The sequence below is a fragment of the Cyprinus carpio genome, chromosome B19 (genome assembly GCF_018340385.1).
Source record: "Cyprinus carpio isolate SPL01 chromosome B19, ASM1834038v1, whole genome shotgun sequence".
Lineage (NCBI taxonomy): Eukaryota > Metazoa > Chordata > Actinopteri > Cypriniformes > Cyprinidae > Cyprinus > Cyprinus carpio.
The window spans coordinates 22673152-22687585 of NC_056615.1; the positions used below are offsets into that span (position 1 = coordinate 22673152).

Here is a 14434-nt window from a genome sequence, read left to right on the forward strand (position 1 = left end):
TGCACTTGTAAACAAGGTTTTACTGATACTGTCGATAGTATAGATACAGCAAATGTAAAGCCACCATTTTACTCATACCTATGGACTTATGGAGTTCAAAATGGGCACCAGGTGGAATATAATAAATACTTGACCACAACATCTGTGCACAAGAATACTGCCCCCCAAAAGCCATAGAAATGTTTATATATCAGTACATTAATTTCCCCATCAATTTACGATAGACATAAAACTTTTCAAAAAGAAAACATTTAAAAAATAAAACAAATTTCCTCCATTCTTCTTTAACTTCCATATCAACTTAACTTCCAAATAGATAACTACTAGATTTATAAGATATTATATACAGGTTTCTAAACGAGAAACTCCAAAAGGCACAATTGTCTATACAACATGTACAAAAAGAAAAGAAAAACTGTCTGGTGCTGACAAAAAAGTATAAAATAAAATAATTGGTCATCATTTATGATTGCACATACAATATGACTGTCAGAAAATGTGCTTTTTTTAGAGAAGGCTTGCAGTGCTGCAAACCTCCTGAAGTGTTTCAGTTTTACAAAGTGACAAAGTTATACAAAAAAGAAGGAGAAAGAGGTGGAAAGAGAAAGAAATTCATAGGCAGAAAAGAAAGAGCTTTTATTGGGACTCTCAGGTAGCTATGACAAGTCTATCCTCATCATCACTGGAGGCTTCATTGTAGTCATCAGTCACTGGTTGTCTAGAGACAGGTTGCTGTGGTTTCACTTCACTAGCCCCACCTGCTTTTGCCTTGTGTGCAACCTCACAGCCTCTCTCATTAGAGGATGAGGGCGAAGGAGGTTGTGATGGTGTTTTCGGTTTGTCCATCATGGCTGTGGTCTTCTCAGCACCCCCTGTGTCCTTAGATCCAGCGCTAGGGCTGTTTTGAGGGACCTGCTTTGGCTCTGTGGATGGCTTTGCATTTGTAGGAACATCTCCTGGATTGGCTGTTGGAGGACTGGCTGAAGAAATAGGTGCTGGTGGAGATTCTGCAACCTGTGCTGCTGGAGTTACAGATGCTACACCCTCAGGGCTATGTGGCTTGTCCTGGGCTGCAGGAAGTGGGCTGAGAGCTGAGAGGGGGCTGAGGGATGGTATAAGGGCTGGCAGGGCAATGTTGAGGATCTGCAGGCCAGGGATTTGTGCTGGGGAAGCAGTGCTGCACTGAGGGGCAGGGCTAGCTGCCAACACTTGTAAGCCTAGGGTGGCATTTAATGGCAGACTCTGTTGAGGCACCAGCTGGGTGGAGTTGGCTAAACCCAACATGCTCAAGGTCTCCAAACCCAAAGGCTGCAGGGCAGTTTGGGGAGCACCTAGTGTCTGAAGCCCTGCCACTTGGCCCAGAGGGAAACAAGGCAGTACACTGCTGACTGGTTCCTGAACTACCAGCGGATGGCTCGGGGAACCCTCTGGCCGGGGCGAGGTGTTGGGGGCTGGGAGAGGGCTTCCGGTCTGCCTATGGATCACACTGAGTGCAGGGATGGTTAGCTGGACTGGCCCGGCCTGAATGGGTACAAATGTGGAGTAAGCAGCCAAACCCGCGGGAACAAGCTGGATGCCACCCACAGGTACCATGCTGTATGGGGAACGAGGGGGCTGTTGGGAGTGCAAGGGCAGGTGGCTGAAGAGATGAGTAGTGGCTTCCACTCTGGGCTCGTGGATCAGATCTGCATTTGGAAAGTGCAAGGGTCCCTGAAGAGGGTCAGAAGAGGTCTGAGTACCACGGTCGACGTTGCCATTGCACTCACTTGCAAGTTGGGATATGGTGCTTGACACAACTTCCTGTTAAAGAACAACGTTATGAATATTTTTATCAACATTGTCAAACAACACAACAATAGCAGACAGTGACTACATTAAAATTCTATTCACCTTTTCATGCATTCAAAGCAGTTTTGCTGACGTGCCAGGCATGCGAGACTCAAGACATTGGAATGCATATGGGGTCGGGTACTGGTATGGGGTGAGGTGTACATGTAGAGAGGGAGGGATGCATGATGGGAAAGACAATGACTGCGAAGACACGGGTCTCACCTGGCCGAGCTTGCCACCCTTGGCTGGCACTGGGGGACTAGGGGGATCATCAAAGTCAGGGTAGTCGATGGACATCTGCCTGCAAGGTGACACTGGGCTCATCATGTGCACAGAGTCAGTATCAGAGGTGTGGGATTCTGAGGCAGGGGCAGGGTGGGATGTGAAAGAGGTGGGACAAGGGCCAGGGCTTGAGCAGGATGCAGAAATTGACATCTGTCTGACCAACAAAACTGGACTTGTCATAGCCACAGACTCTGTGTCTGAGGTCTTGGAGTCTGAAGCTTGAGGAGGCTGAGTTTTAGGAGCTGGGATTAGATTTGGGCTGATGGACATCTTTGCTAGCAGAGAGCTAGGAGCCATGTCAGCCTGGTTAGCAGGAAGATGCTGTGGGCTTGCAGAAACAGAGGGTGTTGCAGAGAGGCCAGACTCTGCCTGACTGTCCTCCTCGTCTTCCTCTTCCCCATCGTTATCTTCATCGTCTGGGCCATCAGAGTCATCACCATCTGAGTCCTGTCTGTCAGCACTTCCTGCTCTTCCTCGATCACCTTTGGGGGAAAAACAGCTTAATGAACAAAAAGAGCAGGAACAATCATGTAATATAGCACAGCCAATCCAAGCAGATACATCTACAGTATAAAAGAGCTACTTTGAAAATGCTCCCAAGGACTTTTCACAATCCTAGTGTGACCTAAATTGTGTGACCTAAAGATGAAAGATTTAAACTGAATCTGTATGTTTTTTTTTTTTAACAGCTTTCACTTTCCGCAGTTATAGCTTGCACATCTACCACATAGCAAAACAGGGATGATAGGTCTAGAAATACCCATCATATTATATCGGGAAGACATTAATACCTCAGACCACAAATGCAGCCTGTCCATGACAGCTTGTGTGGAACTGTGTGAGAGGAAAACAAATATGCTCTCAGTAACTGAGACCAGAGAAATCTCACAGCCTCTCTCTCGCTTTCCTGCTAAAATTAGATGCAGCAATTTCCTCGCAGTAAACGCTGTGTATGCCGCCCACATGCACCAAGAGTTAACAAGGAAAAAGACTGCGTTAAGAATCTCTAATTGGACCATGGCATTGCCATTGATCATCACTGCAACAGAACATAGCCAGGGACAATCCACATTTAGCAGATGGTGCTATTATTAGTAAGCCTATTAATGGTCAGGTTGATTCTGTTGTTAAAAATGAATAGCCTATGTAATGGTGTAAACAATATTATAATTTCTGCTTTCTCAAGTTGGTTGGTTAGGCGTTGGTCCTTGTGAAATAAACTCCCCTATTCAATGGTCTGGTTAAGACTGATATTTCCAAAAGCACATAAGAGACTTCTACCTGAGTCTTCGGTGTCCTGGTCCTCAATAATACCCACAGCAACTCCCATTTCCATGCACTTCTTGCTGTGGGCTTTGGACTTCATGTGCTTGGTTAGGTTCCCTGTGTGGTTAAAGGGAACAAAGAGGTCACTCAAGTGGGAGGCAGATACAGGGCATGGGAGTGGTTTACATAAGCATGACATGTTCCTAAGCACTAGCTCTATGTAATGGGTGAGTAACTGATAAAGAAGTTCTTAAAGGAACGTGGGCTGGTCTAACACTGTGTGCTGTTCTGCAGTGCCGCGTGGGAAGTTCAACTGTGATGAATCATACTGGCTTTTTTAAGAGAACAGGCAAAGTCTACAAAAAAAGCAGGTAAGAAAAAAACACTTTGTACAGAAATAATATCCAACCATCCCTAAGAATTATCTAAATTACATAACTGTTCTTAAATCCTGACACATTTCATTTAGAAAATGAAACCTTTCAAGTTAACATGTTTAGATTTGTCCTTATGCAAGTGTATGAGTTGGCCATTTATGATGGAAGACAAGAACCAGAGATTTTTTTTTTTTACAATCTTTTTTTATCTAGTTTAATATTTGTAACAATTTATATAAGTTCTGTTTATTTTTGTAATAATTAATAATTACCATTTGAGGAAGAAAACAAACTTTAAGCATAACTTAGCTTTCAAATCAGTATTTGGGACTGAACCCACCTTTGGTCTTGAAAGAGAAGTTGCAGTGCGTGCAGTGAAATGGACGGATGTCCGAATGAGTACGGATGTGTTTCCGCAGCATGCTAGGTTTCTTGCAGCGGATTCCACATTCCTCACAGATGTATTTTCCTCTTCCACGCCCTCTAACATACACATACTCCTCATTCGACTTGTAACTGAAAACATACCACAGATAGTACACATTAGAACACAATGTCCTGTTAAATATTTGCAAAGTGGAGTAAAATAAATGAGATTTACAAACCCTCCATCAAAGATCTTCACTCGTTGGGGCTCAGATTTGGAAGAATCTCTGTCTGACTCTGTCTGATTAAATGGTTGAGTCTCTGGTTTTGTTTTTCCACTATTCTCAGTTGGCACAGATCTTTTCTGAATCAAAACCTGAAACAATACAAAATACAAGAAGTATTTGTTTATCATGCATGTACCAATGCATTACAAATGCGTTAAATTTAAAATAGCAAACTATATTTTCAAAATGCTCTTACTTTTGGCAAGATGTCCTTCAGCTTCCCAGAGTAGGTCAAGATGTCAGATTTCAAAGTTGTTGTTTTTGCTTGGGTGTAGTATATTTTCTTGGATGTCTGTTTGGAATCAAACAAAGACATGACCACTTTTGTGGGAAGCCCCAATGGATTGGGATTGTTGGGGTTTACTATCCATGCAGAGTAGGCAGAGATCCTCTGGTCTGCCTGTTGAATATGGAGGGGTTTCCTTTTCATAAGAAAACACCAGGTGAAGGTTGTAGCTGTTTTCAGACTAGGGAAAGACAGGCGATGACTGTCTCTGGTGTTGACAACAGACACAGAAGAAGCTAACTTCACCTGTCCCTGAAATGTTGGAGGCCTCAGAGGAGATTTGGATGGAGACCAACGCTGCTCCTCAAGTTTTTCTTGTGGCTTCAGAGTGGAATTCTCTGGCATGGTATAGCTTTGAACTCTGGGTGAAGAACATGTAGCAGGTGTTGTGGTAGGTGTTCTGCTCTCTATTTCCTGTTCACTGACCTCAGTTGTTGTCTGAGATATTAGTATCTGAGTGTTCTTGTCGGCTTCTGAAGTCTCTGGCAATTGTATTGGGGCATCAGTCTCAATTGGGCTATCCACTGGCTCTGTGGTGCAGACCTGTCTAACCAGCATTAACTTCCTCTGCCTGGTCATTTCTGACATCTTTGAGTTCAAGTAGTTTAGAGATCTACCATCAGTGAGACATGCAGCTCCGTGCTCATCTTTAGCCCGTTTCTGTGTTTTTTCCATAGCAATGTCCAGGCTGTTGGCAGGAGAGAGCATACGCTTACTTGAGACAGTAGACTCTTGGAGGCATAAATTTGCAGATGCCAGTTTTTGTGTACAATGCAGTGAACCGAGGGACAGGATGCTTTGCTCAGTGGTTTGGTTTTGTTCAGTAGATTTCATATTGTTGTTTTTCATCTGTATATCAACAGACCCAGGTTGCCTGTGAGCTTGAATTTCTGGTCCAGTCTTTGAATCACAGGTTACAACATGTACCGTAGGGAAGTTAACCTTAGAAACCACAGAAGCAGGTGCTAGGGTATGCTCATGGGTAATTAGAATCTGTGGGACAGGTGTAGATACTGGTGTATCAGCAGGCAGTATAATTGGGGGCTTATTGATTACAGCCTGATAACCTGGTTGTGCTACATAGACATTTTGCATTCCATCATTTGACTGTGAGACTTTAATTTCATTAGCCAACGGTACAGTTTTCACTGGCAAAGTGATCTGTGTGCCTTGTCCATCTGCTAAAGAATATGTCTGGCCTGTTTTTAGTACAGGGCAATTCATTTGGTATTTAGGTACAAAGCTCTTCTTATTTTTTTCATCAGAGCTCTTCTGAACATCTGTCTGACCAGCCACCATTTGGACCAAAGGTTGCACATGGCATGCCACAACCCTTGAGGTCTGATGCCATGGATGTGGAAGACCATGAACCTGGGGTTGTTGGGTTTGACTTCCAAGGTTGATGCTTTGAACCACTTGCTCATTTTTCGGTAGAGGGGCCTCTCCAGAATGTAGAGCAACAGCCTGAACAAGTGTGGATGTGTTCATATTTACTGATCTAGGTTGGGACCCAGAGCATTCATTAGTGAAGGGGACTCTTTGGATGGGGGGAGTCTGTCTCACTGGCATTTGAGGTTCTGGTGCAATCTTCAAGGACATTTGACGTACCAGAGGACCCCTTCTTCTTTCAATGAGAGGCACCTGGGTAGTTGGAGGACAATGTGTCATTTTTGGAAGGGCAGTCTGCATTGGTGACAAAGGCCTGCTGGGTGACATGCTGCTGCAATCAAAGGATTTGCTACGGTAGTCACAAGAAATCTCCAATGATGACTGAGTGCAGCTGATTTGTTCTGAGGTAGCACGTCTCATCATGCCTGGCACTCCAAGAGTGTTGTTTGCTACAGGGATACCTTGAGCTTCTGGTGGCTTCCCAACACTATCAGCCCTTGATGGACTGTCAGATCTTGGTGGATCATCTCTGTCAAAAGAGGCTGAAATACTAGAGCACCTTGACAAGCTACTATCTCTACTGAGGCTACGAGAGAGACTTGACTCAAAGCTAGATTCACCAGAAGAGTGTTCCATTTGAGCAAGTCTTATGCGCTTTTTCTTTGGGGGGAGTTTTTCTGTTGGCAGTTTAGACAAGCTCTCACTCCTCTGAGGCCAGTTGAATGTTTCTGCAGGTTTCTCTGTTGATTCTACAACTGGAGTTTCATGATCTCTGTCTGGTTCCTCTGTTACTAAGATTTCAGGGACCTGAATGTTGTTCTGCCGTACAAGCCGTGATTGCTGTACAGGTGTGCCATCACTAGCAATGGCAAAGCTTTGCTTACCATGAGATTCCATTCCTTGGCTGGCACATTTGGGTGTAGACATTCTGTCATGGTAACTTTGTGAAGATAAATTCACTGCAGACTCTTTATGACCTTTTACAGAGCTCTTTACTTCCTTTTCCACAGGATCAACTGGAGATGACCTGTCAATGGACTCGGATGTTTCAAAAGAATTTGGTCGGCTGAGGGAGTTGGTATGTCGAATGACTGAAGTTCCACTTCCTTGTCTCTGGAGGTCTCCTCTTTCTTTATTTGGTGTGCTGATCTGAGCCTCTCTTATTGGAGATAGTCTTGACTCCTGTGATTCTGCAGCTCTGCCAATGATCTGTATTTGTCCTAAAACAGCAGTGTTACTTAAGGACTGGGTATGTTGAGAATAAGGTTGCCCTATCGAACCTGTAGAGGTCTGGCAGGAGTCAAAACTTCTTGAACATGGAGGAGTGGTCTCAGTTGGAGACTGGTCATCATCATCTCCAACACTTTTAATTTTCCTTCTTTTTCTTACCATGAGTGGTTGCTCTACAATGCCGGTAATTACAGCATTTCTGTTTAAAAGGGGCTGCTGAATTCCACGTCTGAAAACATCTGTCTCAATCTCTCTGGTATGCATAGGCTTATTTTTTGGACCATGCAGTTCGGAACAATAAAACTTCTTGTGATTTTCAAAATTTTCCAGTTTTCTGTAACGGTTACGACAAGTCTCACATTCGTACATTGTCCCTTTGTTTTGCTGGGGTTTTCGGTTTCTTTCTGTTGCATGCTCAAAAGACTTACTTCGCAGCTCATGTGTAATACTTGGTCCATGAAGGCTCTCATCCATGGAATGAACAGAGATAAGAACATGACCATCATTTGTGGACAAATCCTCAACTGCTATCTGTCTCACTAGTGTACGTGGATGTACAGCAGGATTGGGAGTAGAGGGAGCTGAAGAGAACACATCATCATTTAGTGAACTAATCTTGTCATCAAATGAATGACAGATCCTTAGTGGGTGAGGCTGATGTGTTACATTGGGGAAGAGAGCTGACTGACCAGGTGATGTAGGCATCGAATTGCTTCTTGTAATTGGTAAACAGTCCATAGCTGGATACTGAGGTGGAACAGAAAGAAGAAATACTGGCTTGGATTTGTCTGTCGGAGTAAATGGAGATTTTGGTATGTCCGAGTTGGAACTAGATCTTCTTACTGGTGGTTTTAGATCAAACTGAAAAGAGTCTTTAAATATGTAGGATTTAGGGGAGTCAATGCTACCCCTTCGGGAAAGGGAAGTCCTCCTGGGTTTGACACTGTCTAGTTGTTTGTCATCCACAACAGCCTCATTGTCTGAGATCAGCTTTGAGATACGCTCCTCAAGAGATAGAGCTTTAGTTTCTAATGGAGGACGCATTTGTCCTGAAGGACCTCGAGGCTTCTCTACAGGTGCTACATGCATGACAGTTGCCACAACTGGGGAAGGGGGAATTTGTGGAGCTTTTGTAATGTCAGTTTCTGCTGGTGGAGTTATCTTAACAAAAGGACTTGGGGGACTCATAGCTTGATCTGCACTCTCAGAACGTGAAAAGTAGCCTGAGTCAGTGCTTCCAAGACTCCGAGGACTAAGCAGACACTTGCCTTGTGGTTGTTGTGAGTAATCAGTTGCTTGTTGCCTTTGTAGCTGGGCATGGCTGACTCCTAGTGGGGATTTACAATGCTGATCTTCATCCTCACTAACTGAATCTTGTAGAGGACTTGTGCAATCCACTTCTTTCAGTGAGGACAGAACCATTACATTGGACCTTATGTTTGCTGTCTGGAAATCCCTTTGCCTCTGGGCTGTGGCATGTTCAGGTGTCAAATCTGTAACTCTTGGGCTGTCTGCACGCAAAGGTGAAACATTTACAGGGTGGACAACCACTTTAGGGAGAGCAGCAGTGACCTTTGGCTCACATCCTTTCTGAGAAACCAGTGATTTCAGAGTTTCAAACACCAGCAAAGGCTCTGATTCTCCTTGGCTTCCTGGTACCATGCCTGCACTCTGCAGACTGCTCTCAGACAATGCCGTCAGGCTGCTTTGTGAAGAATCCGGGTCTAAGTCTGCTGCACTACCTTCCTCGTCACTGTCCCCGCTTTCCTCCACATCAGAATGTGTGGCCAAGCCTTTGTCCGACTCTTGAGAGAGGGATCCACTTCCGGAGTCTTTTACCAGACCCAGTTTGATAGCATGTGCATGAGACTTCTTATGCTTGTATAAGTTGCTCTTTGTCTTAAATGAAAAACCACATGTCACACATGGGTAAGGTCTCTCTCCTGTGTGGGACCGTATGTGTTTTAGAAGCACACTTGGCTTGGCACAAGCTCTTTTACAGTATTCACAGACATACTTCCCTTGCTTTTTTGGTTTTTGGTCTTTTGCAGAGATATCATATACTTGGCTTGCACCGAAGTTGACCACAGCTGTCATCTGAACAGGGTTGAAACCTGGTGTTACAGGGACTTGAACTGAGTTTGGTACTGTGGCTGACAAAGACTGGCATGTTTGAACAACAGGGGGCTGGCTCTGAGGGAAGCCACCTGATCCAGATGGAACAGGTGCGTGTGTCAAGGTATGTGAAGGACCCACACTATAGCTTTTCTGGAATCCTGGTTTGTCCTGCTGACGATTTCCTGTCATGTTCACATACTGCTGTGTTGTATGTGGCCCTGTAGATGCCACACTGCTGTAGAACTGTTTGGCTGCATTGAATGGTGGCACAAATGAGGGCTGTGACTGGACATTGAAATTTACAGCACGCATAGTCATAGCATAGTCTGAATAAGTGACAGGAATGGAAACTGATTTTCCAAGATGCCCTATTGGACTGCTGTTCTTCCTTTCCGTCAGTGTATTGAAATCTGGCTCCATAGCCTTGAGCAGTACCTCAAGGGGAGCACTTGTTAGAGAAGGAGATGCGATTTTGTTGCTGCTGTTGCCACACCAGCTTTCTGTCTGCACAGGCCTTGAAGCACAAGGTTCCTCTGCAGCACTTTTGCGGCTGAGAGCCTGTGGTTCTAAGGTTAATAACTCCTTGTGCTCCACTTTTACTGCTCTAGATCCAGATGCATCCTGTGGTGCATCTTCAGTATCTTGAGGTTCAGGCAATCCATGCGATGGACTGCTTGAAAAAGAAAAGGAGGGTGTGGCTTCCTTGGATGAAGAAGATATGCTTGGAGAAATGGATTTCTTTGTCTGTGTTTGCTTTTTGACGGGAGATTTGGGTATTTTCTTTAGCTGGCTTTGTGCCCCAACTTTTTTCCTCTTTAGTCCTTTGATGCTTTCAGAATTTTTGCCAGTACTTTCATTTATGTCTGTAGGAAAAACAAAAAACAAAAATTGTAATGAAAAAAAAAAAAACATGCCTCATCATGCCCAATACCTTTTGTGATTTTTTTTTAAATTAAATATTAAATAAAAAATTATTTAAATGCACACATTTTTGAATAACCACAAGGCTACTTTTAAAAAAAAAATCCTTAAACAAAGAAAAAAATCAATAGGGTTACACAATTCATGAAAGAGATTTGTAAAGGTTAAATAATACACATTTTCAAAAAAAATTTTTTTTTCTCAAAATTAAAATAAACCATTTCCTTTGATTACCTTATCCTTTTTTATTATAACAATAATGTTAACTGAAACAACTTGCATCTGCAATTAATTACTGACATATTACAATAATTATATGATGTTTTATTTTTGACAGTGCAATTCAGTGTAGTGCACAATAACATACAATCTCTTATGACTTAGTCACAGAAAAAGCCTAAAAACCTAAAAATTAGACAAATCTCTGTTAGTGTGCTAGCATACAGTCTGTAGACAACATTTATGTCATCTTTCAACACACAAATTGCCCATGCATTTTCCTAACAATCTTCAAAACAAACACGTCTGTTATTTTCTGCTTTCATTTCCTCCTCATCTAGCAGAATACCTTTCATCATGCAAAGTTCGTAAGCAAAACCAAACCATAGAGTGCACTTTCTACAACACCTAAACATCAAGATAAACTCTATATTTAACAGCACAAATTACCCAAAAAGATATACAGACAAGTCAACAACAGCAAAAAACTTGCTAATATCAGACAAACCAAAACATACCTAAGCAACAAGTTTTGATGAATTGTAAGGTGGACGAAGCTCTTCAATTTACAATGAAATAAAATAATCCTTTTCTTAGCAAACCCAGTTCTCTATAAGCAGCCCCAGTGCATCTGACAGTTAGCACATAGACAAGACTGTTTTGGAATCTAGAAGATCTCCTGAGCTCCTACTGAGGCCCACGCATCATTATGTACAAAACCCACTCACCGTTTCTCAACCCTCTGTCACCATCCCTCTCTCGCTCTCCCTCTCCCAACCCTCCCTAACTTGCTCTCCTACATCTCATTCAATACTGCAATTGTGTTAGTTAGGATGAGTCTTACCTTGTTCTATTATTTCTATTCTCTCTCACTCAATTGGCAGAGAAAGACCATACAAAATAAGTTGCATGTAGGTGTTTATGTGGATGAAAAAGGTTGTGTGAATTAATTAAATCTGTCCCTGGATTGAACATGATCCAGATACTCTGGGCAGTAAGACCCGAGCACCTAAGTCAACATCTGGCAGAAAACAAACTCTTCATTTGGAAAAGGAAACATTGCAAAGCACATACACAACTGAATATTGTCCACAATTACTCATTGATGGGCAGAGTTTACCGCATTTGCTGTGTTTGGACTCCCTGTGGTCTTTAAGTTATACTGAAGGCTCTTTGTGTGCATGATGCCAAGTAGTTACAAAACACGTAACCAAGCCTGAACATCTGTGGCAACCCTGCACTTATTAGGGTTTCCCTTCATTACTTTGCTTGGCATGGTTGGTGGAGAGAAGTGGTTAGGTGTTAGAACTACAAAGTATGTCTCAGGAATTCCCCAGAAATTCAAAAGGCCTGTTAGGATTTCACCAGTACTTCAATCTAACTTTATTTTGTTTGTAACTTTAGTAAGTCAGTGATCAACAGACAAACTTCCTTACATGTTTCTAGAGAATGTAGAAAGAGGATGTGAGGACATCCTTGAGCTCTGAGCTAATTAACTGCCTTTAACGGATTCAGGATTAACGTGGAGATGACTTGTGACATCACTGCCTGCTGTATTTTTAAAAGTGGTTTACTTATTCTTAAACCAGTTGCATTCTGATGTAACTTGTCCCAACATGACCACTAAGAAAAATAGGGCCAGAGAAAACTGAACATACGCAAAATGAATCCTTCATGCTACCATTGTAGATGAGTATGGTCATATTATTGTATTATGGTAACAAAGGATTACATTAATTTACATTGTGCAAGGTGCTGCTTCATAGTGCCATGTTCTCATATAAAAGAAGACTGTAGCAGCTTATTCACTTCATAGTTTACATTTTTGCTTTTACATAATCTATAACACATTTCCATTCCAGCCAATTACGCAACATCTATGCTGTTTTTCCATGCATGCTGGTGAAACGTGGCTTTTAAATAGCTGCTCCTGCATTTTTTTGATCAAGCTAAGGATGTACAGTGTGGCAGGTTCATACAGCAGAGTTCCTGGAACTTCTGGAAACCCCATAGGACATCTAGTACACCTTCTTAAGCAGTGCGCTGGCAGACCAAAGAACCTGGTCACAGATGCAGTCCAGTACAAGCAAATGCGGTTTGCTTTGGGAAGCCGAATGAAGGTATGTTTGAAACAATATTCCGGAATTTGCCCTGGATTCAATGCAGATAAGCTTCTGCCTTGGAAAGTGATTGCTGTAATGAACAGAGCAATTCAACTGCCGCACAAAGAAACCCAGCCATTCCCCTTTAAACACAAAGATGAGCTTGTACATCTCTGATATTAAGGAGGGGGAGAGAGAAGCTTCCTGTTGATGTTGCATTTGAAAGGAATGTTGTTTTATATGATGAATCATACCTTTGTGCGCAACTTTGGGGTCTTTGAGCTCCTTCTGTGCCTCCTCTATTTTATCTGAAAAATAAAGAGAGTTTCATTTTAGCCAAATCCAATAGTGAATAATAATGGCATAGTGATGTGGCATTTCAAAATACAGCTTTTAAAACAAAACATCAAAGTGTGTCAAATATGGAAGAAGAAATTTGTCTTTTAATATGTACAGTACACAGTATTATCAATACTAGAAATATTGGTTACCATATCTACCAATATTTCAAGGCTTCATTTTACAACAGCAAAACAGTAACATAATATAATATAATTACAGTAATGGCCTGCAAAAGACACTTGACCGTTCTTCCCCATATTTCACATGTACAGCAGGCATTTCAAATTTCATATCATCTGCTCTGTATGTGTGGGAGGGATATGCACACTAAGAATATACCCAATATTAAAATGCAATTACTGATTATTATATAAGAGCAGCCAGGAGTATATATGTGTGTGTGTGTGTGTGTGTGTGTGTGTGTGTGTGTGTGTGTGTGTGTGTGTTTGTATCTACTGTATGCATGTACATGTGCTCTAAGATGTGGGGAATGAGAAGCAATCATCTCCTTTCACTACCTTAAGTCACACACACATACACACCCACCCAGTGCATACGCAAATACAAAAAAAAAGCATTGAAAAGCAGAAGAGATTGGTGTGGTGTGTTTCAACCACAAAACCCCATTACAATGCATGAGCAAACTCTAGTTTGCTTTGAAAACAACGTCTCACTGTGAAGCAAGAACCAAAGCAGTTTCGGAAAATATCCTCACTTGCTGTTTGGAAAAATGCTGTGGCCACTAAGAGACTCCCGGGCACTGTAACGGGAAAGACTCTCTTCACTGCAAGCAAAATAGGTTGGAGTGGCGAGGGGGTGCCCAGTGACCGAGGTCACTGCATTTTTTTCACGAAGAGTGGCCTAAAGGCACACCACTGATTAACTTTCCTACCCCTCTCTTTCTCTCTCAGCAAACTCAATTTGTTATATAACCCAATGTATTTATATACATAACCCAATCTTAGCAAATCTTTCCCTTTAACCAACATCCAGCATCACTCACTACACAAGCCAATGCACAACAGTTAACTGTTACTGTATGAAAACATGCAAAAACAACTCTGAATTTCCAAGGTCAGCATGATTGGTGTATCCGTGAGAGCCTGAACTTCCTCCATATCTCTGGAGGTCTCATCTAAACCCTCAAACCCTCATTCCCACGCTAGTCTCTTCCATTGCATCACATCACTCCTTGCATGTTTGCTTACTACTTAACTACCTCAAGCATCACTGCATCTCATTCATCACCAATTATAACAGCATCACATTCTGCACCATCATTTGGGGGATTTCTGGATGCTGAGTCACCACAGCTGTTTAAGGGCTTGAACTGCTTGGTATAACCACACATCCAGATTTACCGGTCCTACCCTCAATCGTTTGGAGCAATCAATGGATCATATGGATGCCAGTTTA

General features: G+C 42.5%; 1 protein-coding gene across 4 annotated transcripts in view; it reads right to left on the minus strand.

Moving 5' to 3' along the window:
• Nucleotides 1-14434, minus strand: part of LOC109111989 (zinc finger protein 40-like) — a 54672-nt gene continuing 40238 nt past the window's right edge. For 3 of the 4 annotated variants that reach the window (XM_042744968.1, XM_042744967.1, XM_042744966.1), the window contains 7 exons: nucleotides 12931-12984; nucleotides 4608-10297; nucleotides 4364-4500; nucleotides 4099-4274; nucleotides 3397-3498; nucleotides 2053-2597; nucleotides 1-1800 (listed from right to left, as the gene is read on the minus strand). In XM_042744968.1, coding sequence (XP_042600902.1) covers nucleotides 649-1800; nucleotides 2053-2597; nucleotides 3397-3498; nucleotides 4099-4274; nucleotides 4364-4500; nucleotides 4608-10297; nucleotides 12931-12984 — 7856 coding nt within the window. In that variant the 3' untranslated portion in view covers nucleotides 1-648. Of the gene's footprint in view, nucleotides 1801-1890; nucleotides 2598-3396; nucleotides 3499-4098; nucleotides 4275-4363; nucleotides 4501-4607; nucleotides 10298-12930; nucleotides 12985-14434 lie in introns of all 4 variants that reach the window. The other variant, XM_042744969.1, reaches the window with a different exon arrangement.